General features: G+C 42.0%; 1 protein-coding gene across 1 annotated transcript in view; it reads right to left on the reverse strand.

The window, feature by feature from the left end:
- Positions 1-582: 582 nt before the first annotated feature.
- XKR4 (XK related 4) overlaps positions 583-27,617 on the reverse strand; it is a 278,474-nt gene continuing 251,439 nt past the window's right edge. Inside the window, exon 3 of the mRNA XM_065399747.1 lies at positions 583-1,529. Coding sequence (XP_065255819.1) covers positions 583-1,529 — 947 coding nt within the window. The remainder of the gene's footprint in view (positions 1,530-27,617) is intronic.

Here is a 27,617-nt window from a genome sequence, read left to right on the forward strand (position 1 = left end):
ACTCTAGTTTACTCTCCTTTGATAGGCTTGCAAACATGACACATGTACTTTTTTGATTCAGAACTATTTTGCAAATCTATTCTAAACTGAATGGTGTATCTGCTGGAGACTTAAGGATTATACTCCTATCATTTTTGCAGAAACCAGAGTTTTTATAACAGCAACATTGCCTGGTACAGCTAAGCTATTTGACATTTTTTTTGTCATTAAATAAGCAAATATCAATCATTCATTTCTAAAGTAAAATGCACTACTGGTTAAAGTTGAAAGCTCTCATCAGAATCTTCCTGTTGATCGTAAGTATTGTGTAGCAGAGTTTCACAGCAGCAAGGAGTCATGAGCTGGGTCTATTTCCCAGTTGACGTAATAGATTTTTTGAGGCTCTCAGGTGATGCTGCTTTATAAGTGAACTGCAGACAGACTGCATACAGAGGATCAAATGATAATCATGATGATAGCCAGACTATGAAAACTACCGCTTGCTGCTCTATTGTAGGTTGCAGTTTAGTTATTGCCACAGCCCTACTGTCAACCCTTAATTTGGACTGTAACTTTGTAGCTTCTTCAAGTCTTTATTATTTTTTATAAAGTAGTTTCATATTCCAAACGCTCCTGAATAAGGGCATCGTCTTTATACTGTAGCCGTGGAGGAGCGGGGGAACATTCAAAAGCTAAGATAGCCTTCCTCAGGCTTCTGTCCAACACGTGTCTCTCCCAGGCCGGGTATCTGTTCCTGAAAAGATCAATTTTAATGACTGACTCTTCAATCCTTGGCGGCCGGGATGAAGGTGTTGAAGGTGCAGTGGGCCTTACTTGGAAGACAGGCACGCACCCATCCCTCTCTGCCAATTTCTGATCCCGATCACTTGTGACACTCCGATTGTTAGAGATAGATCTTAGAGTGTTTGTTGCCACTTCTGGGGGCATAGTGAAGGCAGCGACAGGGTCCTCACAAGCACAGCTTGGCGACTGCCCGAATCTTGGTCCATTGGGATGAAAGAAGGCATAGTACATCAGCATAAAAACAATGCCTGTTAAAAAGCTGCTGAACACCACACACAGTGCCGGTATGGCGAAAGCATCAGAGATCAGTGGGGCCTTGTACAGATACCAGAGGGCACTCAAGGCAGTGTTTTCCAAAAGGATCACAAAATAGTAAATGAAGAGCCTACAACGTGTCCTTCCTTCCTTGACATTGAACCAGCTAAAGATATAGATAATCCCAACAACCATATCAAACACTATCTCTTCCCATTTAGTGATGCAGAACTCTGTTTCACAATGGACGATCCAGAAGGTCATGATACACCAGTGGAGGACTATGAAGATCCCAAAGTACAGCTGGAAAACTGAGGCAAAGAGAGCAAAAGTAATGACCCTAGCTGCAATTGTGAAGAAATGCCAGCAAAACTGGATTATAACAGCCATATAACTGATGGGTTTCTTGTCATCGCGGGAGTCACGGAGGGCTTTCTGGTAGGAAGCCAAAGCCCAAGCCAGGGACACAAGAGATGCTGCAGCTGTAAGACCTAGAAAAAATAGGAGATGCAGTAAAGGGTTAATTAGTGCATTAGAACTTGGTTGGAGCCAGTGAAAATACAGCAGAACCTCCATAATCCACATTGTGCTAAACCACACCCTTCATAATTAACACAAGGAATTCATCCCAATTGCTCAACAATCAGTTAGGACGGATCTCATATTACTGAGATTTCAGTGGACTTTTGAGTTTTTACAAAGTGGACTGCATTATAGTTGTTTGTGTACTATCACGTTATAATGAGTGCAATTAAACTAGAGTTGACACCCTGAACAAAAAATATCCTGTGACACATTATCTTTGCCTTTCCATAATATCTGGTAACTTGCTAATTCACAAAATTCAGTGATTTGCAATAGATCTCTTTATCAACAGTGTGAGTTAACAATGTAAGTTACTATTATTATTATTTTAAAGAACACAAGTTTTCATTATTTCTAAGAAAACTACATAACAGCTCAGTATAAAATTAATACTTCCTTCTAATTTAATTACTTATGGTGCTATATGATAAATAAATAATCCAATTGATTAGAATTTGAGACTATGCTTAGAGCTTCCTAAAATATCTGTGATGGGGTGTTCATCCCACACTAGCCTAGAAAAGTTTAATGAGTCTGAGAAGAGGCAAATTAACTGGATATGACACCACTGAGGAGAATTAGATGTCCTAAGTAACCTCTGAATGATGATGGAGCCCAGCTGAGAAGGAACAGGCAGGAATAGTATAAAGCCAGGAAGCTGGCAGCAGAAAAGGGCTGCAGTGAAGGATCCTGCAGCCATCCTTTGGATATTAGAGAGGGAAGGAAGGAAGGAAGGAAACATAGGGGGAGAGGGTGCAGGAAATGGCTCAGGGAAATGGTAGCAAGGGTTAAGATGGTGCAGACTTTGACTGCTGATTAGATGGTCCCTGAGCTGGAACCCAAAATAGAGGGCAGGCCCAGGTTCCTCTACCAGCTACTTGGAAAGTGGTATGGTCAGGGCAGTGGATTTGGAATCTGTCTGAGATGGTTTGTCCTGTGTGAATTTGATACCCCCGGAAGGGGAAAACACATAGTGAGATAGCTGTATGGCCAAGCCATGAAGAGGGAGCAGTCAGACCATGGAGAGACAGACTGCGGGGCTTGTAAACAAGTGACAGAAGGTGGTGTCAGACCTAGAAGGAACTAATCCCAGAGCAGCCAGGTGGAGGCACCCCAGTGGTGAGTAGAGAATCCTGTGACAATATCACTGTCATAACATAACATAAGAACATCCATACTGGGTCAGACCAAAGGTCCATCTAGCCCAGTATCCTGTCTTCTGACAGTGGCTAATGCCAGGTGCCCATTGTCAAATTATGCGCTATGGTTGGTTCAGTTAGTTTGTACTAATTTTTTGTCTAACAATCTAATTTACTATGTATGGTCAAACATTTTCATAGATTCATAGATTCATAGATTCTAGGACTGGAAGGGACCTCGAGAGGTCATCGAGTCCAGTCCCCTGCCCGCATGGCAGGACCAAATACTGTCTAGACCATCCCTGATAGACATTTATCTAACCTACTCTTAAATATCTCCAGAGATGGAGATTCCACAACCTCCCTAGGCAATTTATTCCAGTGTTTAAGCACCCTGACAGTTAGGAACTTTTTCCTAATGTCCAACCTAGACCTCCCTTGCTGCAGTTTAAGCCCATTGCTTCTTGTTCTATCCTTAGAGGCTAAGGTGAACAAGTTTTCTCCCTCCTCCTTATGACACCCTTTTAGATACCTGAAAACTGCTATCATGTCCCCTCTCAGTCTTCTCTTTTCCAAACTAAACAAACCCAATTCTTTCAGTCTTCCCACTGAAACAGTTTTCTATTAGAAAATGCTGACTTGTTGAATTCAAAACATTTCTCAGAAAAGCATCAATTTCACAGAAATTTCCAATGCAAAATTATTGAAACATTTTGAGTAGACCTTAATAGTATGATAATATAAAAATTAAATTGATCAAATCAAAACAAAGCGCTTCAAACTAGTCAATATGAAACAAAATGAAACAGCCTTATCGAAGTGGAATAAAATGAAGTGCTTCAGCCTTATCAAAGTTTTGATAAGAGTGGTTTGATATTTCCAAATGGAAACTTTTGTTTCATGGGAAATTTTGTGATTTCACCTTTGTATTCCAATTTGGGATGAAAGGAAATTTTCAGATTTCAGAATTTCACCCAATCATAATCCCTTTTGGTAGAGCTGATTAAATTTTTTTCACCACAACTTTCTTCAGAGAAAAATGACGTTTAATCAGACATATTTTCATGAAAAAGTTTGGTTTTGGCCAAAATTTTCAGGAACTTTGAAGAACAGTTTTGACAAAACTGTATTTTTTTTCTTCTAAATTATTAATGGCATGAAAAACATTTCCAATTAACTCTAATTTTAGCCTGAATAGCATATTACTCCAGGGATAGCTCGTTAATTTCACTAGTGGTTACTCATGGAATGATGTATTCCTCCTCTTGAGGAAGAGGGGCAAAATTTAGCCCTTTATTTTATTTCATCTAAAATCATTTCCAGTTGTGTCTTGGAAGTGGTGGTGTAATGCAAAGCCCAGTTATTGCAACTGATGGGATTCACAAAGAACAAACACAAGTGGGTTCTTATCACCTTTAGATTTTGACCTTTGATTTAAAAGGATTCATTTTCAGAAGAGAACATTACATTGGTTCTTGCAAGCAACCTTCTCTGTCACTGGCAGGGTGTTAATTATGTTGTGAGCTACTGTGAATGCACAACATAAACAGAAGCCATCTCTCACATCTGTTATTAGAAAGACATATGTGGTAACAGGGGTTCTCAAACTTCATTGCATCACAATCTCCTTCAGACAACAAAATTGCTACACAACCCCATGAGGGGGGACAGAAGCCTGAGCCTACTCAAGCCCCGCTGCCCTGGGTGTGGGGGGGAGGGGAAAGCCAAAGCCCAAGGGCTTCAGTCCCAGGTGGGAGGCCTGTAACCTGAGCCCCACCACCCAGAGCTGAAGCTCTCGGGCTTCAGCTTTGGTCCTGGGTTGTGGGACTTGGGCTTCGGCTTTGGCCCCAGGCGGTGGGGCTCAGGCTTCAGCCCCGGATCCCAGCAGGTCTAATGCCACCCCTGGTGACCCCATTAAAACGGGGTAGGGACCCACCTTGGGATCCCGATCCACAGTTTGAGAACCACTGTGGTAACCTATCAGATTACTTTGAGGGACAAGTTCAAGATGGGACAAGAGTATTCTAAGATGACTGCTCTGCCAGTTGAGTTAAAGGAACAGCTCTACAACACCCAGTTCTGAAAATATTTAATACCAAGAGGTATAATGTATTGCTACTTCTCTGGTGCCCTCATCGGTTTCTGTGGAATTAAAGCTTTTATTTTTAAAAAGTTTCTAGTTATTATGATAGCTGAGGTTATTATCTGAGGTTATTATGATATCTCACTGAGTTGGCGGATAGACTGGAACATCATGCCTCTCTTAGTGCTCTCATTGATCTAAAAGGGCTGCTAACGTAGATGCCTAACGATCATATAAAAATTGTCACGGTGTTATCTCTCTCAATGTCAATATTTTTTTAAGAAGGACAGAACTGCCCTGGGATTGGGGGCACAGTTTTTGAGTAGAGTATTGCCACTTCTTCCCCTGTTCTGATACCAGGATACCAAAATAGTAATATTATTGGTGGAATCCTCCTTCATGAAGAGCGCAAACAATGAGACTCAGTGAGGAGGGCTGGGAGAAAACAGTATAAATTAATGATGTTTCCCTTTCTGATATGTACATTTGCTTGTCATGCTGGACTTCCTCTCAGTAATCATTTCTATAGGCAACGTTAGCAATTGAAAGCATAAGCTCTCATGTTCTTATGGGAACGATTTTAATGCATCTGCCAAAATATAATTAAAGAGTGTCACCTTTATAAAATGAAAAGTTTGGAGAGGAGGAGTAATAAGAGAGTAATTATTATCACTGAGAATTTCCTCCAATTTTAATAAATACAGTAGTATTGAAAAAGAGTTCCTTAATTTTATTATCGGCATAGGACAGTATAACATATGGGAGAGTTTTTTTATGCTTTCTCTGCAAATCCTTTTTTGAGGACCACACAATCCCCAAATATCATGCATACATACCTTCAGTTTTACTTTAGCATATGCAAGATCATTCATTAATTCTCACACAGAATTTTTCAAATAAAATACTAAATTCAAGGTCACATTCTCTGCTATTAAGCCACAGGTCCTAAAGCTAGGTAGTTCTTTGTTATTTAAAACCTCAGTAATAGGGACATATCCATAGCTATTTTGAAACAAATGTAGAGATACTGAGTAGCTGAGGGAAAAATGGAGTAAGAGCACGTGCAATACAAAAGAACTGAAGATGCAAGTATTTACTATGTCTCATTCTTGTGCTATTAAAGGTGCCGGATAGGGATACAGGTGTAAGATGAGACTGTAAACGTTTTATGATGGGGACTGTCTTTATTTTTCTGTATTATATATGGCCAAGATCACTAAGCAATTACTAAAATAATTAACAATGAGAAGAATAATATAAGAAAGAGTAATTTGATACAAATGGCTGCTAATGAAGAAAGTGCACAGAATTCTATCTGTAGCATCCTGGTCACTGAAGTGGCTGCAACAGTGTGAAGACTACAAGCTTGAGTGAAGTTAATTAACCAGTTGCTGTGGGGGGATTACTGACACCTGGGTGGTAATTGCTGGGCTAATGAGATAATTGGCTTAGTAATGGGAGTATATTTAATTGAGAGGAACAGGAAGCAAAAGGGGAAGTTCAGAGGGTAAACTGAATAGAGGAGAGAAGCTGTATGAAAGGCTGGGGGGAGGGTGAACTGTACATTTGTACCTGTGGTACATCCTGCCCTGTGTGGAAACAGGGATTAAAGGTATATATGGTGGAAAAGTAACAGACTGTGTATTTGTGGTTAGGAACCATGACAACGGGCTAGGCAGTGCTGCTCACTGGGTAGCTGAAGAGGCACCCTGTGACAAATTCCAATTATTTTAGAAATGAATAGGTAATTCATTAATTGGAACATGTTGATGCATTTGCTGAGTATTGGGGGCATGACTAGAGATCACTGAATCAAGATTTCAAAAGAAGAAATGAGACATTTCTAACCCACAGATTGAAAAATAGATACCAAAATAATAGTGCAGTGGATGTTCTAAAGTGCTAATGAAAAATGCACCGATCAGCAGCAGCTGATTTGACCCTTGTGGTCCCTCCTAACCCTCTGGTTCTATGATTCTATGATCTTAAGTTATTTCACTAACTGCAGCAGCCCAGGGGGTATTTATTTGTATTTCAGAATAAACAAGTCCTCTTGCTAGCTACAGAACAGTCCAAGTTTGTGGAAACTATAGTGCATAAACAATTAGGGCTAGATTTTCTTCCTGTCATCTGCAAGGTTGGTTGTATTTATTTTTTATCCAATAGCAGTAATCTAGTGGGAGCAGCCCTCTAGCTTCTATCTGCCATTCCCACTCTGGTGACGGTGTGAGAGGATAGGCACATGCATGGAACTCATACTTTTCCCGTTTCAAAAATTTCCAGTAGATCTGCTTCCTAAAGGAACTACAGATGCCATCAACAGTTAGAGATGAAAAGCGGAATCCTGAGCTCACGTCTTGACATGTAAGTAAGGGCCTAATAATACTGCCCTTGGAGTTAATAACAGTGACTTTGGTAGGAGTGGGACTGGACCATAAAGAACTCTTATTTTGCAATGTCCAGAATTGTGCTAGGCTCCTCACAGTATATATACCCTGGGCAAGACCCCAGCCCTGAAAAACTTGCAATCTAATGTTATGCACAATGCAATGAAGGGACAACAGTGGAATAGAGGAGGGAGATATGGTGGTCACTACAATAAGGTGACATACTTACTCAACAAAGACATGCATGTAGAATGGTTGAATTATTAAGAAAAATGTCATTTTTTTACTAAAAGATTTGTCTGACTCACTTGTGTGGGTGGTAGAAGTGAGTCTTGGTGAACTAGGTCAGAGAAGGCATTCCATGCATAGGAGGTATGTGGGGGTTTGAGTGGAGATGTGAGAAATGACTAAGTCAGATAACATATCCCACCTACTTATAAATAATAGTTGCGTAGGACTTCCAAGATAAAGACTAGATGTGGAGGAGAATCTGTGCTGAACACAGACTAGCTGCCAGTGTGAACAAGGACAAAATGCAGCACAGTTTGAATCTTCAGACTTGACAACACCTGGGAATTATACTAAAAATTCCCACTGGTGGGAGCCCTAGTGTAGATAATGCTTTTGCTGGCTTTACCACTATAAAACCTATAGAATTTAATAGTCAATGTTATTCCCTACTATAATAATATCTAGGTCTTACACAGCTTTTCATCAGTAGATCTCAAAACACTTATGAAGGCGGTAAATATCAATCCCCATTTTACAGATGGGAAACTGAGGCACAGATAAGTGAAGTTACCTGCCCAAGGTCATCTAGCAGGCCAATGGCAGAGTCAGGAGTAGAGCTATGTCTCCTGATTCCCAATCCAGTTCTCTCTCCACTAGACTGCCACATATTTCCATAGATCCTAGATTTCATAGTTAGGTTTATAAATTCTATAGAAAAGTGAGTGTTCCCTATTACATTCTTATACAACCTTTACCTGTCTTTGTGTTTTCATTATTATGTTTACACATATTTTATTAAGACTTTACCTTGTCTAACTAGTTTTATTGCTATTTTAAAGGCTAAGGAAGAATATTAACCTCTGAATTTTCACCAAAGTTATAACTGAATACTACTACTCTCTTTTCACTTATGCATGCTGGAAATGCCCCAAGGATTTCTAAGGTGTTTTCATAATATAATTCTACACTTGTTCTTTCATGTAGCATACCGGTACTTTAAAAAATAGATACTATTTTTGCAACTCAACTGGTAACATGTTATGGCAGAAAGAGAAGCAGGAAGTACATTGGTGTTTACAATATTCCTCATCCTCATTTTATTTTAAAATAAATTAGTATTGCATTTCACTTCTGCCTGGGTTCTATAAAGTTCCACTGGGTGTTGATCTCTGCAGTGCTCATATGCTGCAGAGTGAAGCTTTGAAGAAGGTAATATTTTTAAAATATTGTTTTGATTCTGGATCTTCACAACAAAGTCAAACCAGGTAATTTTGTTTTTAGAAAGAAAGAACTTTTGATCCTTGTCTTTTATAAGATAATCAGGTGTTAACTAGATCTAGATGTTTTTATTTATTAGTTCATTGTAGTTCTGATCTCTATCCCATCTCTGACTTTCAATGGCCCCTGGACCTCCCTGCCTGAACTTCTGTGACTGTGGTGCAGCTCTTCCTATTAGTCATACTTCACAAGTCCCTTGTGAGACAATTTTTTTGCTTCACGAGGGATTCTGAGGCCTGTAAATAGGTCCAGGGGCAGGTTCCAAGTGAGATTCAAGGTGCAGAGCCACAGTTAAGCTCGTGGACACTGAAGGTACATCTGCACTGCAGTTGGATTGGAGGCATGATTGCCAATCATGAAGACATACCCAAGCTAGCTTTGATCTAGCTAGCATGACTACCAATAGCAGTGAAGCTATGGCAGGACAGATCTGAACGTAGGGTGTACTAACAGGAACAGCTGACCTGTACTGAAGCCCATGCTGCTGCAGCTTCACTTCTAGTGGTATTTGTGCTAGCTAGAATAAAGCTAGTTTGGGTATACCTATATGTACTGCAATCATACTTCCGATTGCAGTGTAGACATACCCTTAGTATGAAAGAGGGAGAGATATGTCCTCTCTCTATTCCTCTTATTTCTCTCCTCCTCTCTATTGTCTGTCTGTCTTCTCTCACCCTCCTCTTCACTTTCTTTCCAACCTCAGTCTTTGAATCATTCAATCTCTCACCCTTCCCCTCTTCCATGGTCACCTCTGCTTTGTCCACACCATATCCAGTTACTCTCCCCTCCGTGCTTCCCCTCCTAGGTCACTGTCCCCATTTCATGCTTTCTTCTCATATAGTCAGTGCTCCTTCTTCTACCTGACCCCTTTATCCCTTACTTTTCTTCCCACTCAGATCTCTCAGCTCTCGTAATTCTGTTCTTTGTTCCATGTTGTAGAAGCGCCATCTCAGATCAGTCCTCCACTCTGTATGACGTGAAGTGTGGGGAGCTGAGTGCCACTCACAGAAGTGCTCCTTCAGTTCTGTGATTATCATGGAGTCTAAAGATGGGGAAAGTCCCACTTGGCCGTCAAGTTCATCTCCCTTTCTAGTATTTTGTCCTGTCTTGTTGTGTGTCAGCTGGTGGGCCTTCTGTCCCTTCCTTTAGGAAATTGTTTGATGGGTTAATATATCTGTCTGAAAAACTTTCTTGGTAGCCTAAATTTCCCTTTTAAAACTTCATCACATCAGTCCTAGTCATACTGACTTAAAATACTAAATTTTCCTTCTTTCTTCTAGGTGTAAACATCCTCCAAGTATTCGTAGACAGTTATCGCGCCCTTTAGTCATTGCTTAGTCAAACTACATTTTTTAGCTGTTAGTCTTTTATCACAATTCAGCCAGTCTAACACCTGACAATTTGTTATTCTTCTCAACTCCTACTGTCCTGGATAATGAAACACTTGAACTGCATAATCTTGTGCTCTGAAGATTCATCTGTGCACCCTGTGTCTACTTTTTCTCTTTCCTGATTTCAAAATTTCGAGAGGTACTGCCTCTAGAACAGTCCCAGAATCAATCAGCATTTTCCAGTGAACACAATGGATGAACATATAAATCCTTACTGGGTTTAGAGGTACCAAGATAGCTGACCTAAGCAAGACCCTCTGAACAACATCACTTTTTCCAGCCGCCTTGAGTCATTGTAGTTGGAATGCATAAAAGTCTTTCTAGGACAGTGGCAGGTCCTCTGGGATACTGTATTAAACTGCTCTGAAAAAGTGTGTCCGCTGTAAATAGATTATAATGCTGTCACTGTATATCATAAGGAACATATGGAGGGAACTTTCAAAAATCAGCCTTTAAACTTGCCTCTCAACATTACAAATGCAAGTGTTGAGGTATTCACTGGTTTGTGCACACATGCTGCAATAACATGCGCACAATGGGCTCTGAATTCATGCTAAAACTTATATGGTCTTTAGGAACCAAAGACAATTATTCTGAAAAGGAAGTCAGTATAGCATTTGTATAATTCTGCTTAATGGAGGAAAAACTAGAGCTGTTTATAGTGGTGGTTTTTGTATAGTACATGATGCTATTTGCTTCTAAGTTTCTGCAGCATCACAGTTCTCACGTCTGTTTCTGCTGTATCTCTTCAAAGAACTTCAAATACCTTTTTCATGCTATTGATTGTCTGGCTATGCCGAAAGAATGACAGGAGACATTAGATATGGGTTTTATCAGGCCGCAAATTTATTATTAGATAGAAGATGTCTGGGACTAAACTGGCAGATAAAATGTGCAGTGTAGGTGCAAAACTTGTATCCCTCCAGCAGTTTCACTGCCAGGACCCTCCAATTCCAGCCAATTTTTTTGGGAGCGGGGTGGCTTCCACCAGCTCCCCCCTTTTCATCCAGGTCCCTCCAGTAATTCCCTTGCCAGGACCTTACCAATTCCAGCCCATTTTGGGGGGTGGGGGGGAAACGGCATGGTGGCACAGCTACCCCCTATTTATCCAGGTCCCTCCAGCAATTCCCTTGTTGGGACCTTACCGACCCCCCCCCTTTGTAGGAGGGGTTAAGGTGGACTATAATGATGTGGGGGTTGGCTCCCTGCTGTACCAATCATAGGAGTCCCCAACTGCCCCCGGCTTGCCCAATTACCAAGCACCTCTCCTTAATTCCTTTTCCAAGCCATTTTCCCATTCTTTTGTGCCTTGAAGCAGCAAACAGGATTGTGAAGCAGCATGGCTCCAGGGGCAAGGAAAAGGGTGAGCTTGGGAAAACAGGGGGCTGTTACCCCCTGGCCCCAGAGGCAGGGAAGGGCAGGCAGAGGCAAATTACAAGTAGGACACAAGGGGGCTGATTTAGCAAGTGAAACACGGTCTAGTCTCTCTTTTACAAGTTTTATTAAAGTTACCAGCAAAGTTATGAATACCCAAGCGTACAGAAATTCTATACAGACCTATGCACAGGTTACAGATGTTAGTTATACTCGCATCCTTCTAGATCAGCGGTTCTCCAACTGTGGGTCAGGACCCCAAAGTGGGTCACGGCCCCCTTTGAATGGGGATGTCAGGGCTGGCTTAGACTTGCTGAAGCCTGAGCCCCACTACCCAGGGCCAAAGCCCGAGGGCTTCAGCTCTGGGCAGCAGGAGTCAGGTTGCAGACCCCCTGCCTGGGGGTGAAGCCCTTGAGCCTCAGCTTTGTTCCACCCTGGCCCCTCCGGCCCAGAGTGGTGGGGCTCAGGCTTTGGCCCTCCCACCCAGGGCTGTCCTTTAATTATATCAGTTGGACTTTTTGTTTGGACTAATTCAAACTTTCTGTCTCCCTTTCATACCCTTTCCCATCAACATTTGTTGTTATAGGTTATTATGACATCTTATGAACTTGCACTCAACTGTAAGATGAGTGTATAATTAGGCCAGGCGAGGGTGAGTGGACCCCTTAGTGGACTAGGGGATTGCAGTGGTGGGAAGGGTAGCAAAGGAAACATATGGGTGGGGAGAAGGGACACCTAGAACAGCAGCAGTTGAGGAGGAAGGGAGAGTTGCTCCTTGCAGGGGCAGCGGGGGCTGACCATCTCCCCATACCAGATGACACCGCTTGCTCTGGCTGAATCCAAACACCACCTGGGATGCCAGACTTCATCACAACTGCCTGCCTCCCTACCCTTGTGTGTCCTTTTCCTTCCCCATCTCTTCTCTTCTCTTATCCTGCTCCTTTTTCCTTCTGTCTAATAAGAGTCTGGTTTAGCTGGCCAAAACTATATTTTGTAACACTCCTCGAAGCCTGTGACCAGAAAAAGGCTAAAGGCAATGCCTTGAACAGCCTGATGCTGGTACGAATTTATCATATCTAGATATGCCTGATAAGACTGTGTGCCATGCCTGTATTCTTGCAGCAGTGAGGCAGTGAATGTCAACACCAGAGATAGAACCTGCATTTGATGCATTTGCTTTTCTTTTTTCTTCCGTTTTGTGTGTATTTGTCTTGTTTTGTCTCCTAGGAAAGGGGATTGGACTTTAACAACAACAGCTCCAGCCAATCTCAACTAACTTCTTCCCCAATAAGGAGAGTTACTGTCTTTGTTACCATCTAAAAGACTCTCAAACAAGGGGTTTTTTTTTTTTTTTTTCTAAAAAACACTCTCCAGCTAAAGGAAAAAGGAATGTTGTTAAAATGAAAGCCTTACTTAATACTTTACTGTTCAAATGCTTTAGCTCTTTCCTTCTTTTCTGTATTGTTAATAAAAGGTTGCAAGGATTTTAATGGTGTGTTTGCCATGGTTACTAAGTAGGCTGAGGTCTCTGCATGCCAAACCCCAGACCTTGTTTAATGTTGGGCAGTGACTGGGTTATGTTCACACCTTTGGCCCATATATTCCATCTACCTTAATACTACAGTACCTGCCAGTTTCAGGTGGGTTTGTACTTGGCATAGCTAAGCCAGGCCTCCGCTGCTGCTACCCGTGCTGATGCAGCTACACTGCTGTTTATACCTGTGCTAGCTGAATGAGCGCTAGCACGAGGATATGTACACAGGCGGGGGACTCGCATCCCTAGCTGGTAGTGTAGATGTAGCCTAGGATGACAATGTTTCCCCTTACATCTACATTATGTTCCTTTAACTCCATCCTGGTTGGCAACATTATACTGCTCACAGAATGTGTCCGACTTCCATAAACATGCTGCTTGGATATAGTGTGGTGGTATTTTTTTTTTTAATAATAATTTGCAATTCTAGACCTTTCATTCAAGGATCTGAAAGTGGTCTGCAGTCATTGAGTTAGTCTCACAGTAGCTCTTTGAGGTAGGTGAGTATTAGACCTATTGTACTGATGGGAAAATTGAGACAAAGAGAGGATACGTGATTTGCCTGAAGTCACAGAGCAAGTCTATATCCAACTCAGGAGTAGAACCCAGGCTTTCTAAATGAGTCCATTGTTCTAATCACTGTGTACACCTTTTTCCATTTGGGTATTAGAGTTCAGTATGATTTTGCCATCTTGAATAATTGGGATTTAAAAGCAGAATCTTTGGTAATACTGCCTAACAATTTTAGTGCAAAGCAGATTGCTCTGCATCAGTTTTCTTTCCACCAGCATAATCAAGCACTACAGTCAGTGAGTTCAGACTGGAATACAGTTTGTGTCTGCACTGTAGAAGTAAATCCTATCTGTGCATTTGGATCTTTGCAGGGCTACGTGCTGGTAGATCAGCTTATTAAAAAGACAAATGGCTCTTATATTTGGGAGTTACTGCCACCTGAGTCCAGCTCACTTTACAGAAAGTGGTCAAGCTTGGAAAATAGGTCAGAGTAACTAGGCCAAAATGTTCATGACTTAACCATCCAGCAGTGCTGTGGTATGCTAAAGTCTGTTTTGCCACAAGCACAAAATTACCTGGCGGGCTGCAGGGATCTGCAGGCTGAGGCCAGGGAAAAGAGAGTGCTGGGGCCCCAGAGAAATGGCCCAGGGAAATCTACTGTGGAGTCAGAGAGGACGCAGCAAGTGGCGGTCATCTTCAGGGTGCCGGTCATCAATGGGAGCTGCTGGAAGTGGCGCGGGCTGAGGGATGTACTCACCGCCACTTCCAGCAGCTCCCATTGGCCCGGAGCAGCGATCCGCGGCCACTGGGAGCCGCGATCGGCTGGACCTGCGGACGGGGCAGGTAAATAAACCGGCTGGACCCGCCAGGGACTTTCCCTACACAAGCGGCGACCCCTGTTTGAGAAACCCTGCTGTAATAGCTACACTGTTTAAATAGCAGTTTAAAAGTAGCATTTCCTGAGTAGGGACTGTTGGCTTGGACACATGTTTTCCAAGCCAGTCAAAATTATTGGATCCTATTGTGGGCCAAATACGTTTTCTCTCTCTCTCTCTCTCTCTATAATATATTTTGTATTAGAACAGAAACCATGACCACTAAATTGCTACTTTATCAACATTTTTCATAAGTCAAATAACACAGATTTCCCTTACCCCACAAAAATAAATGTACGGTAGGTGTCATCCTGAACTGAATTTTTATTTCAGAGTAATAGGGACCTCAGAATAGCAGTATACAATGTAAGTGCTTAAACTGCCAAAATATATGCAAGAGCATCATACAAATGTTTCTCTGCAGAATGTATAAACTGCAGCAAGAGGAGAATATTTCAGGCTTGGCAGTTCCCCTGTTGGTGGTCTGTTAGTAAGCTTGACTGGCAGTTACACCATGAGAGAGTTTTTTTTTTTTTTTTTTAACCCCTGGGGAATCAAGGCAGGCAGTCAGTTTTGAGTGACAACCGAAGATAATTTACTTTCAGACTGTCACCCTACCCTGTGTTTCAGACTTAGAACCACCATCTGGTGTGTGGCTTGAAGTAACCAATTTATGTAATAAATGGCTTAATGAGCCATGCCTGCAAACAAAGCTGGGAAAAAATGTGATTCCCAAACCCTAGGCTGCCAAGCACATGGTACTGACACCTTCTATACAAAAACACAAACTGCTGTCTCCATCAGCTGTAACAAACATTTATTTATTTTTATTCATTGGATTATATTTGATGTTTCTCTGGAAGACACTTATCAAAGCACCCTGCATACCTATCTATATGAGTGGTAAACAATAACAACTATATTTCATAGAAAACATAGGCCCTGATCCTTGACTACAGCCAGAGAAGAGAAAGGGGCGTGTGTCATTCTGGTCTCCTGCAATAAATCAGAGCAGTTTGATGGGTGTTCTAAGTTGTGCCACATACCTAATGGTTGATTAGGCAGCTTGGGTTCAAAAAGGGTAGTGATGTCAGCCACGCCTACTTTCCCCCAGCCATGCTCCCTGTGCTGGTGGTGTACTTGGGTAGTTCCTCCTATGGCCACTACACTGGCACAAGGGCTGCTCTGCTCCAGTAGTTAGGCACAAAATAGCCACTGGTTATTGGAGGATTTAAGCTGTAATGTTAAGTGTAAAACCTTTTTTAGAGGCAAGATCTTGACTAAGGGTAAAATTTTAAAAAGCAGCTAAGTGACTTAAGAGCCTCAGTCCCATTTGCAAAAGTAACTTGGGCACCTAGGGGTGGGGTCACAAGGGGACTTCTGTGTCTACCTGCCTAAGTCCAACATTTTGGTGCCATGGGCATTCACAAAACACCTGTTCAGCTGCCATCTAACCTTGTAGGTATCTCAAGCCCCTAGGAGTCTGTTTCCACCATTAAAGTCCCCGAGATGCCTACATTTCAGTGGTTCGTCATGTGCTGATCTTTGTAGTGCTTTAAGTCCCCCTTGTGAATCTAGCCCCTAGGAATCTAAGTTCAACTGACTTCCTATGAGACTCAGGAGGCATCTGATACTATGATAGAAGTGTGCCTGCAGCATGTGTAGACATACCTGAGCTAGCTTTGATCTGTCTAGCTTGAAGCCATGGCAATACGGGCAGCAGCATGGACTCTACAATCCTGCCCAAGACCCGGACGTGTTCTCAAGTGGTTAACCTTGTAGCTTCACAGCTATTGTTGTTTGAGCTAGGTAGATCAAAGTTAGCCCAAGTATGTCTACAGGTGCTGCAGTCACTCCTCTGATTGCAGTAGGCATACCCTTAAGCTCCTAAGTGCCTAATTCATTTTTGTAAATGGGACTTGGGTGCTTTTGAAATTTTTACCATAAATCTCACGACTATCTGCAAATATAGCTACTGATCTGAGACTTTGTTTCTGTGCCTAAGTTCTATCCAGTGTGTCCTGATGTAACAGATGAATTTCTATCCATACTTTGCACCATATTAAACGATAACTCCTCAATTATTAATTGTTTAAAGCCAAATCCTGCTGTGATTTGTACAGTCAGGGGAACAGATTCTCTGTCTGCTGCATCCTGTTACAGGAATCCTCCCAGTCAGGGCATTATTCTTCAAGTTGAGACGGTGAATGGATTTTGGAATGTATCTTGCCGATGCACTGAACAGACGCAGCATATACCCTTGCTGAAGACATATCCACTATGTGGCGGGGAGTGAGGCACATTCCCTACCCCTCAAACTAAATCCCTTAGGGCCAGGTCTCTCGCAACACTCTTGAATGCTACCGAGAGAGCCTGCTCTGCTGCTTCCATGGGGTGAAGAAGAGGTTCCATATTGTTGTAGGTGCGTATCCATGTCCATATGCCCTCTTCTCCTTTTGGGAACCACTTCACACTGGGTAGGATTTAGCTCTTAATGTTAAGTATCTGTAAATATGTTGTGCCTATATCTGTTGTAAACTACGTGGAATGGTTTGTGCTTGCACAATATTTCCCTGCCAGAGATATTGTCAGAGTGATATGGTCATTTACTATCTGCTGGAATTGCCTGGGTGAAATTTAACCAGCATATGTGAACTTGAAACGGTCATTGCTTTTCTGCTGTACTGCAGCTTCAGTTTGATCAGCAAGATTAAAAAAAATCAAGCTGAGGTAAAAGCATCATCAAGTATGCCAGGAGGGAAAACAACTACTCCTTGAGAGACATGGGTGTTTATGAAAAAATCACCTTCACATGTTGCTGCCTCCTTTCAACCATCTTCTCTTTCACCATACTAAGGGCTAGATTGTGGCCAAAAAAAAAAAAAAAGGTGAGAAAGGGGGGCAAGAACATCTTCCACCCACTGCATGCCAAAGCAAGGAGAAGCCACAATTTTGGCCTGGTGCTGACAGTGTGCAACTACTGCATAATGACCAGCCGTGGCTCAAGACATGAGGATCACCTCCCTTCTATTGGCCAGCAGCAGATAAGTGTGCTACGCACTTTCAAAGAATATCACAGCTCCCTCTCTAGCCTGTGCTCCCAAAGGCAGCCTGTTCTAATCAGAACAGAGACTTCTGTTTGATTCCGTAGCAGTGCCATAGCCTTATGAAGTCCAAGAAGAAGTGTGCACTCTTCAGGAATTTTCAAGGTGAATTGTCAAATCCTACACTGAACCATATCAATTTGGCTGTAGTAAGTATAGGCTTCTGATCAGTGGGTTGTCAACTATATTTATTTTTAAATTTGTATTCTTATAAGCACATCCAAGATCTATAGCTAGAGGTGCCGCTGCAAGCACTACTTAGTCACAGATGGAGGTAAACAATTTTGAAGGATTAAACCTCTTGGACCATAATCCACCCTAACGGACACCCTGTGAAAGTTGACTGATTTCAGAGGACTACTGTGAATAAGTGAAGGCTGTATGTCAGGGCAGAATATTACCACTTGTTTGGATGAACATTTAAAACATAAAACTGGTAGGAACTAAAAATGGTAGATCATTATAGTAATGGTAGTAATATGGGCTTATTCACAGATAAAAGGGCTTTCCTGACAAAGACATGATTAACTTCCTCATGCAGCAGTCATGTGTGTTTGAAGACAAATTATTACATGAATATGTAGGGACAATATCCACATTTGTAGCAAAAATAATGTAGTACATTGTTATTTTATTAAAATTAATTAATTTTAATTTTTATTTAAAAATATAATCCACCATAATAATGACCTGGGCACAGGTATAGGAATTCCTAAAACAATTCTCAAGGTACAATTTTCTACAGGCCTAAACTATATCTGAATCTCATAATCATCTTTCTTGAGGAAAAATTATTGGTCTTTTATTCGACATGAAGGTCAAGAGATTCAGGCTCTGTTGGACTTTTCTACCTACTTCTGTTTGCTCACTTTGCTATAGTACATACTACCTCACTGTCTCTCAAGTATGTATGGGTTTAACCTCAGAACACTCCTGTGAGGCACTGAAATATCACTATACCCTTATTACAAATAGGGAACTAAGTTGCAGATAGATTAATTGATGTATCTAAATTCACACAGTGACTTTATGGGCTGTCTGTGAACTGTATCCATTTCTCTCCTAAGTTTCAGTCCACTGCCTGAACTACAAGACTTTCCTTACTCTAATGGAACTAATTCCTGATTCTCCAGACTAGAGAATGCTCTACATCTACCCCTTAAACATAGCTAGAAGTCTATAAATGTCTACAGTGCATTATAACACCATAAATACACCATAATGCATTTTAGAAGGAGAAAAAAGATACTAAAACTAATCAACAGATGCTGGCGTATCAAATCCTATATATATATATATATTTTTATCAGATCACAATATTTACTGGGTCCAATCGAAAAATGTACAACTTTATTAACTAGTCCTTGAAGTGAATAAAACAGAAAATAATGTAGGGCTATAGTCTCAAACCCTAACTTACGTTAAGTAGCACCTTTCTCTACCAGTGGCCCCCTTGACTTCAGTGGGACTACTCAGGGACTAAGGTCCTATTCAGTGAAATGTTAACTTTCTGCAGAGCCAGAATGCTTAGCTGGATTGCTGTGCAGCTGTGGAAGTCTGTGATATTAAACACATACATTTAAAATTATATATAGATAAAAACCATGAAGTTGCTTTTAAATGCAGACCATTTTCTCTATGGGCTTTAGCAGCATGCTAAAAATGCAGAAAAAGTCTTAACAGAGATTTTCAAGAAAGTGTTCCCTGTTTTATTTAAGAAAATGTATGTCTGAAAGAGAATATTTTTTCTTTTATTCAATATAGTTATTACAAAGTCCATTTTCAATAATTTCTGCTTTGATTGGTGATGTTTCCTAAGGGCTCCATCCAAATGCCATCACCCTTCAGGAGAATTTGAGCCTAACTGGCCCTTGATGGTACTGTAGGCTACACGTGGGAGCAATCAGGTGCTCCAAGGGGTGCCATTTAGCTAATTAGTAATGGAGCTAGAAAGAGGCTGCTAGAGCAGTATAAAGAAAAAGTTGTATAGCAGGAAGGGGGGAGAGAGAGGGAGCTCTTTCTAGAGAAGCTTTGTGGGTTTGCAGGTTCTATGAGCCACTGGATGAGGGCTCATAGGCAGGGCCGGCTCTAGGCACCAGCAAAACAAGCTGGTGCTTGGGGCGGCACATTTTTAGGGGCGGCATGGCCGGCGCCAGAATGCCGCCTCTAAAAATGTGCCCCGGCCGCCCTAGCTCACCTCCGCTGCTGCTGCCGCTCGCGCGCCGCTACTCGCCCTCCCTCCCAGGCTCTCAAACCTGGGAGGGAGGGGGAGATCCCGAGCGGCCGCGGCACGCGAAACAGCTGTTTCGCGCGCCGTGGCTCCCCCTCCCTCCCAGGCTTGAGAGCGGGGAGACTCCGAGTGGCCGCGGCGCGGGTGCCGCTTCTCCCCCTCCCTCCCTCCCTCCTAGGCTTGAGAGCCTGCGGGGAGGAGGCAGGGCTGGGGATTTGGGGAAGGGGCGGAGTTGAGGCGGGGCCGGGGGTGGGGTAATTAAAAAACGGGGCGGCCAAAATTGTTTTTGCTTTGGGCGGCAAAAATCCTAGAGCCGGCCCTGCTCATAGGTGACACTAAGAGTCCTAAGCGACTATCAGGATCCCTGGGGAAGGAAGATAATGGAAAGCTCCTGTCAATAAGCTCTGGGAAGAGAGCTGGAGTCTGCCTGTACATGACAGAGCTGACGCCTACAGTTTGAGGCTGGCCCCTGGGGAGAGGAGCAGAAAGACCCACAGGCAGTGGAGCAGGCTCCTGAGGGAGGAGCCCCTGACTTAGGGTCTACAATGAGTAGGAAAAACTCATGGGGAGCAGGTTAGGCTCCTCTGGGGGAAGATAGGACTTATAGGGAGACCCCAGAGATAAACTGCCAGAGGCTATGGGGAAGGGAAGCAGAAGACTTTAATAGTCAAAAGGCAGAGGAGAAGTTATTAGTTTGCAGATTTATTTTTGGTCTTTCATTGGACCTTTCTGTTCCCCCATAAGGGACCTGAACTTTTATGTGATGTGGTCAGAGGGCCAGCCACGGATGACCCAGCGAGAGGCAGATGGCCTGCAGGAGGTGCCGGAGCTGAGGATAATGGTGATGTTACACCCTGATGCCAGTGGGTGCTCTAAAGGTGGGTGTGCTCCTATAACACCAACATAAACAGATGTGGGGTATAACAAGACGAAGACACCAACCTGAGAAATTCAGGGACAATTTTCTGTGTACTGTGAATAATGTGGTTAAAGTTTTCCAAGAGGAATAAAAATTAAATTATGCCCTTTAGCAGATCCTGTGCCATAGGCAGCAGGGTAGGTATTGTAACCACCTTGGGGTTTAGAGAGCACGGCCTCTTTAAAACCTTGTCCTGAGGCAGCAGGAGTGCTGGTTGTTCCAGGGGCGTGGAGAGAGGGAGAGCAACAGGGTATGTGTATCTGTACCTCCAGACAAGAGGGCTAAGGCCCTCATAATGTTAAGCAGCTGAGAACCTGTAACCATAAGCCCACGAAAGCTTATGCCCAAATAAATTTGTTAGTCTGTAAGGTGCCACAAGGACTCCTCACTGGTTTTTGCTGATAGAGACTAACACGGGTACCACTCTGAAACCTGTCTGAAACCTGCGAGGGACAGAGCAGCCAACTGGGGATGCCTCAGGACAGGAGCCAGGAGGAGCACTGTGCCTGGCAGGAATCACTGGAGAAGGGCAAACCAGAGCTGGGCCCTGTACCAGTGTTGCCCAGAGCTGCATGGGGCTGCGAGTACTGGGGCTTGTGACTTTGCATCGGGAATAAGGACGGAGGCTGTCTCTCTGTGTGGGTTTGCAGAGAGCAGCAGAAGAGGGCACTGGAGATGGTTATTGTTGAACGTTTACTGGCACCTAAGACTCACTGCCAGATTGGAACTCATTGCTTGGTGTCTGCGCTTTCACATTGTGGTACCACTAGGCCTGTGGGGCCTTGTGTTTAATGTAACCCTATTTTACCACTCCCCCTGTCTTGCCCCCTGTTGTTTTTCTTTGTTCATCTTTCTGTAAATAAATATTTCCATTTCCTATATTCATTGTACTATTCTGGTGTGTGTGTGTTTACTCCAGGGAGTGTGGAACAGGTGCCCCTGGGGTGGAAGGGAGCTTCCCTGCTTCCTCCTGCACGCGCCTTTTCTTGGCCTGAGCTGCCTGCAAAGCAGACTCCATCTTGGCCATGAGGGTGCTAACATTACAGTAGGTACTAACTTTAGGTGAGAAAACTGTATCAAAAGCAGCAGAGGAGAGTATTCCTGCTGTGCGAGGGAGCTATAAGGCAGAGATTCAGAGGAAAGAAGACAGGATACTGGTGGCTGCTGCTACCAGGGTTTCAATTTGAGAAGGGGGGGGGGGGTTCCAAGTTTCTCCCAGTTGGGATGCCAAAATGAGACACGACTCATGGTAGAATGTACAGATGATGTTCAAAACTTAATCACATATGATCTGCTGGGCTCCACAGGACTGGCTTCTTCTCAACCGAGATTAGTCACACCCACAAGCAGGACTGAATTAAGGCATAGACACAACAGGCACATGTGTTGGACTCTGACTCCTAGAGACATGTTGTGAGTCTGTAATCTCAGCTTTCATTAAAAAATGTGGCTATTGTTCATGGTTGTGAAGGAAAGAGTGAAAACATGATGTGTGTGTTACCTATGCAGCGACATTTGAGTCTGCTAATATGCACCAGCAGAGGGAGGAGAAGCAGCCAGCCTCATACCCACCATTAGAGCAGAATAGGCACCTTGGGTCAGGGTAGGAGCTTGGCTATTCCTGGGCTCAGCAGGATTGACTTTTCCTGGGTGGGGCTCAGATAAATCCCAGGCTCTGCTCTTTCCTCTGGCTTCTAGGTTCAGGTCAGATAGAGGAGGGAAAAGGAGTACTACTCTTCCCAACCACCACCTATTCATAAGACCAAAATGAAACGTCAGGCACAGTACATGGTACAGATGCTCATAATATGATCACCCTCTCCTTTCTTCCATGCTGTGATCCTCAGTGAAACAGTTAATGTTGTCATTTAAATAATCATCATGGAGCATCTGGGTTACTACAACAGTGACATGAAGAGGACATTTCACACCTCTCAGTGTTATTGTTTCAGGTTCTCTGCATTCTCAGGCAAACATCACTTCATTGGTTTATGCTAGTTTCATGGTTGATTTTCTTCACTATCATGTGGGCTAGAGATTTCAATTTAAAATAAAAGTAAACTGAGGTTCTGGAGAATAAGATGCCAGTCTTAAAGACTACCAGGTAGCCTTTCCAATTCATCCCAGTTCAAGTTCTGGCTGCAGCTGCACTGGCATGAATTTATTTTGTTTTGGGGATTTCTTATTTTCTTCTCTATTGTCTATGCAATTATTAGAACAGTGCTAATATGCAGAGAGATGAGTTTCTAGGGGTGCAGGCTGTTGAACTATGATCATTTAATTTTAAGTCATGGTACTTTAGCGGCATTGAAAAATATTATTTAAAAAGAGTCACAACAAATGAAGAGAGAAGTTAAAAGTCTGAGTCTGTTCTTTTGCTCAACCAATTGTTTTGATCAGAAGGCAGAAAGAGGCTATTAGACCTATCCAAAATTTCTCCTTCTGAACATCTTCCATTACTAGACTTTCTGTTCCTGCCCCTAACAGTTCTATCTTCTTCTGTGAATAACCATCTTTACTGTATGAGTTAAACATAGTGACAGGCTGTTGGACAGGAAATGTAGAGTTCCAGCACATGAACTTTGTAGGCAATTTAATTGTGAGTTATCACTGGTGTTGGATCAAGGGTTGAGTGTTACGTGCTTTCAGCCTAATTCTCCACTGCCTTCTACATTGGGAAAGTTATTTACATCTGTGCAAAGTGGGTGCAAAATACTGCCATTCTATATTGAGAGTGTTTTAGGCCACCTTTGCTCATATGTAAATGACTACCCAAGGTGGAAAGCAATGGAGAACTGGGCCTGTAACTGGGTATGTGCCACATTTGCTCAGAGATCCTCCGTCTTTACTGAATTGAAAAATACATAGAAAGTTATAATTCATTCCCAGTTTTGAAATAGGAAGAATACTAAATAAAAACAAAATAAACCCAAAACACTAGTTTGCTTATTCTATTTATTGTTTTATGACCAGGTTGAAACAAAAGTGTACGTTCCTTTACCACTTTCTGTAACATTATTTGGTTCAAAATCTGAAAAATCACCATTTTCATACATGAAGGCAGTAGGGTCTGTAGGATCAGGTACTGAGGTAGGATTCATGAGTTCTAATCTGATCTCTACCACTGATTTCATGCATGAAATTCACTTCACCTCTGTGGCTTATTTTTCCCTTCTATAAAATGAGGATAATAATTTACCTGCCTCAAAGGAGTGTTGAGAAGATTAACGTTAGTACAGTACTTTCAGCATGGAAAGGATTATCTGAGTGCTAAGTATTAATCTTATAAGTGATAGGTTAAATTTGTTTAATTGATTTTAAACCAGCTCTATGCTATATTAGAGAGGTGTGGTGACTGAGTGGTTAAAGCACCCAGCTGCAAAATGAATACCTGATCCATGGGATTAGGGAAGTCAGCTATGATGCTAGCCACATCATTCTCTTATGTACCATTGGCTATGGAAACGGACATGCCTTAAACCATGTCAGCCCAGTGAGCCTTCTGTGGCTCAGAGCAGACTTTGACTCTTTTTTTTTAATTCACTATATTAAAAAGGAACCCCACACTTTTCACTGCCTTGCCTCTTGTGAAGTCATCTGCATGGGTGCTAAGTGGGTGTAAAATATTATCATTTTGATTTGGTACTGTTACTATAGTTATTTTCCCCTGTGCAAAGATATGTACCGTGCAATATGCTACCTGATCAAAATAGTAATGTTTCCCACCAACTTAGCAGTGGTGTAAGTGACTAAACAAGATGCAGGGCAGTGGAGAATTAGGTACTTTGTGATTTACCTAGATACAAATGAGTGACTTCAAAACAGATAGAATTCCTTGAACTTCTACTTCTTTTATCAACAGATGTTATTAACCACAGTTTTCAAGGACGCTAAGCAAATTTGAGCTGGATTTTTTTTAGCTACAATGCATCTATCTCAGATCTACAGAAAACCATGTATAGGGCTTCAAAGGAATGTTAGCTAAAAAGCCAAAACACTAAATCCTATTCTAAATTCTGAAGAGGGGAAAGTTGCTTCTTACATGGTAAAAATTGTGGTGTGCTGCTTGTATGTTTTTCTGTCCTCTTTTAACATTGACACCTCTGAAATGACACGGTGTCGATTGCCATGTATGTTTGTATATATATAATTCTTACCTTAAATCTGCAGCAAAATATTCCTTTTTCAACAAGCAAGAGAATTATTACTTAATCATTTTTACCAATAAAGGAGACATCAAGTTTGTGCTGCCTATGGATCGTTCTGTACCTGTTAACAGAAGTGCCTTCCCTCATGCTTGTATCAACACACTTCACAGTCAATAGAACATGTTATTTAGTGAAGAAACGCAAACAGCCAACTCTAGGTCTCTCTCCAAGTCGAACCATCCTTCTCTGGAAAGAAGCACTCAAGCAAAACAAACCTGGGTAAAATGTTATTACAGTCCTACAGTCCTTGTGCATGCAGAACTCCTATTGAAATCAATGGAAGTTATGGGCATTAGAAGCTCTCTCTGCATGATAGATAGATACCATCCTCATACTCAACAATGTCAGTACATCACTGCTCTCTCTGTGTCATTACTGTGTGAGAAAATTTAGTTATATTTATTTTTAACTACTGTCAGTGCTGACTATGTGATTGGGAGCCCTATATGAGACAAAAGAGCTTACAGTCTAAAATTGGTGGTCCTTATCTTGCATCCCTTCAAATCAATGGATGCATTTGAACACTGACTTCAGTGTGTACAGGACTGGGCCCTACATCAGTATTAAAACCTTTTCTTCTCCCATAGTAACTTCAGAATGAAGACAGAGGGATTATTTTCCTGTTACATTGTCTCAGGAAGAACACTGTAAATCTCTGTTGGAAAATACTTTCAATAATATGTTGATTTTGTATAGCTGTTAGCATAAAAATGCAGCTCTCAGTAGCCTAAAACCCTTGTAATCAATTATCTAACATATTTATCTCATGAACATTTTATCGGAGCATAAGTCTGTGTAGACTGAGGCCCAAGTTTTTACTGCATGCACATTCTTGTGAACATTTTGATCACAAGGGAAACTTTGCCTAAGGGTAGGAAAAATCATTTAAAAAACTTGATCAAACTAGAAAAAGAAGAAATCAAATGTAACGGTGTGCTGTGTGCTGATTGGAGGTGAAGTATCCAATAAGCAGATGGACCTGTAATGGCATGGGCCTTTGGAGCATCAAAGATTGTACAAGACAGAAAAGGGAAGCATTTGAAGAGGATCAAGCTGGAGAAATTCCGTCTAAAGCCATTTCACAGGTTATCCTGTACAGTTTTTCACATCAAATTTCTCAGCATTAAAAAAATAATTTGTTATATCATAACTAAGCAAACTACGGTTTAATCCAAGGTTGATATTACAATTGAAACTTAGAGTGCTGTTGGACTCTGAAAAGTGGCTGTCAAAATGGCACTGTGGAGGTTCAGGGTTTTGTTTTGTTGTTTTCCCCGTCAGTGAATTCATTAACAAGTGATATTTCTATGAAAGAGCCTTTTCAGTAGGTCTGTTGAGTAACAGACTTTTGACCATAACCACACTTTAAAGAGAAATTAAATAAAAATAAATATAAATTGAATAATAAACTATACTCAGCCCTATCACTTAAGAAGTCAGCAAATGATCATGATTGGTGAAACTGAAATTAATAATGTTGCTTTCAAATTCTTTCCTTCTTTGTCTGTGAACTACAGTTGCAGAAGTGATTGCTCTGTCGATCCCTTTATTCTTATTAACATTCCTTCTTTTGAATTTAGTTGAGCTCTCAAAGCTTGGATGAGTAAAGCATTCTGATTTTTTTTTCTAGCATAAGAGCTAATAAAGCATATGTAATTGGTGAATCTCCAAAGGTTTGGAGTTTGAGTTCAATCCAGACTGATTCGATCCAGTCTTTTCCATCTTGGCAGGGAAACAAAGGGTGGCAAGATTGGTGGTCATAGTCCAGGAGCTGGAAAGGTGGGAGAAGACAGTACTAGGAGATGGAAGCATTGGAAACACAGCATAAGAGGGGCAGGAGATGGAAGTGGGAATCAAAAATGGTTGAGGAGGGAGAAAAGAATAGGAAAGACCAGAGGGAGGGACTGGAATGATCTACCCAGGTTTACATGCTAATCAAGAACATAAGAATGGCCACACTGGGTCAGATCAATGGTCCATCTACTTTAGATTCATGTCTTCTAATCATGGCCAGTGCAAGATGCTTCAGAGGGAATGAACAGAACAGGGCAATTAATGAGTGATCCATCCCCTATTGTCCAGTTCCAGCTTTTGGCAGTTAGAGGTTTAGGGACACCCGGAGCATGGAGTTTCATCCCTAGCCAACTTCCCTAGTAGCTATCAATGGACCTATGCTCCATGAATTTATCTCATTCTTTTTTGAATGCAGTTATACGTTTGGCCTTCACAATGTCCCTTGGCAATGAGTTCCACAGGTTCACTGTGTGTTGTGTGAAGAAGTACTTCCTCCTTCCTTGAGGAGGTCAACAAACATGTGGACAAGAATGATCCAGTGGGTATAGTGTACTTGGATTTCCAGAAAGACTTTGACAAGGTCTCTCACCAAAGGTTCCTAATCAAAGTAAGCAGTCTTGGCATAAGAGGGCCTCTCATGGATCAGTAACTGCTTAAAAGACAGGAAACAAAGGCAGGATGGACAGTTTTCAGAATGAGAGAGGTAAATAGTGGTGCCCCGATGGATCTGTCGTGGGACTAGTGCTGTTCAACATATTCTTAAATGATATGGCAAAAAAAGGGGTAATCAGTGAGGTGGCAAAATTTGCATATGATACAAAATTACTCAGGATAGTTAAGTGAGGAGGTACAAAGGGACCTCACAAAATTGGATGACTGGGCAACAAAATGACAGATGAAATTCAGTGTAGATAAATGCAAAGTAATGCACATG

Source organism: Emys orbicularis, chromosome 2, assembly GCF_028017835.1.
Source record: "Emys orbicularis isolate rEmyOrb1 chromosome 2, rEmyOrb1.hap1, whole genome shotgun sequence".
Taxonomy (NCBI): domain Eukaryota; kingdom Metazoa; phylum Chordata; order Testudines; family Emydidae; genus Emys; species Emys orbicularis.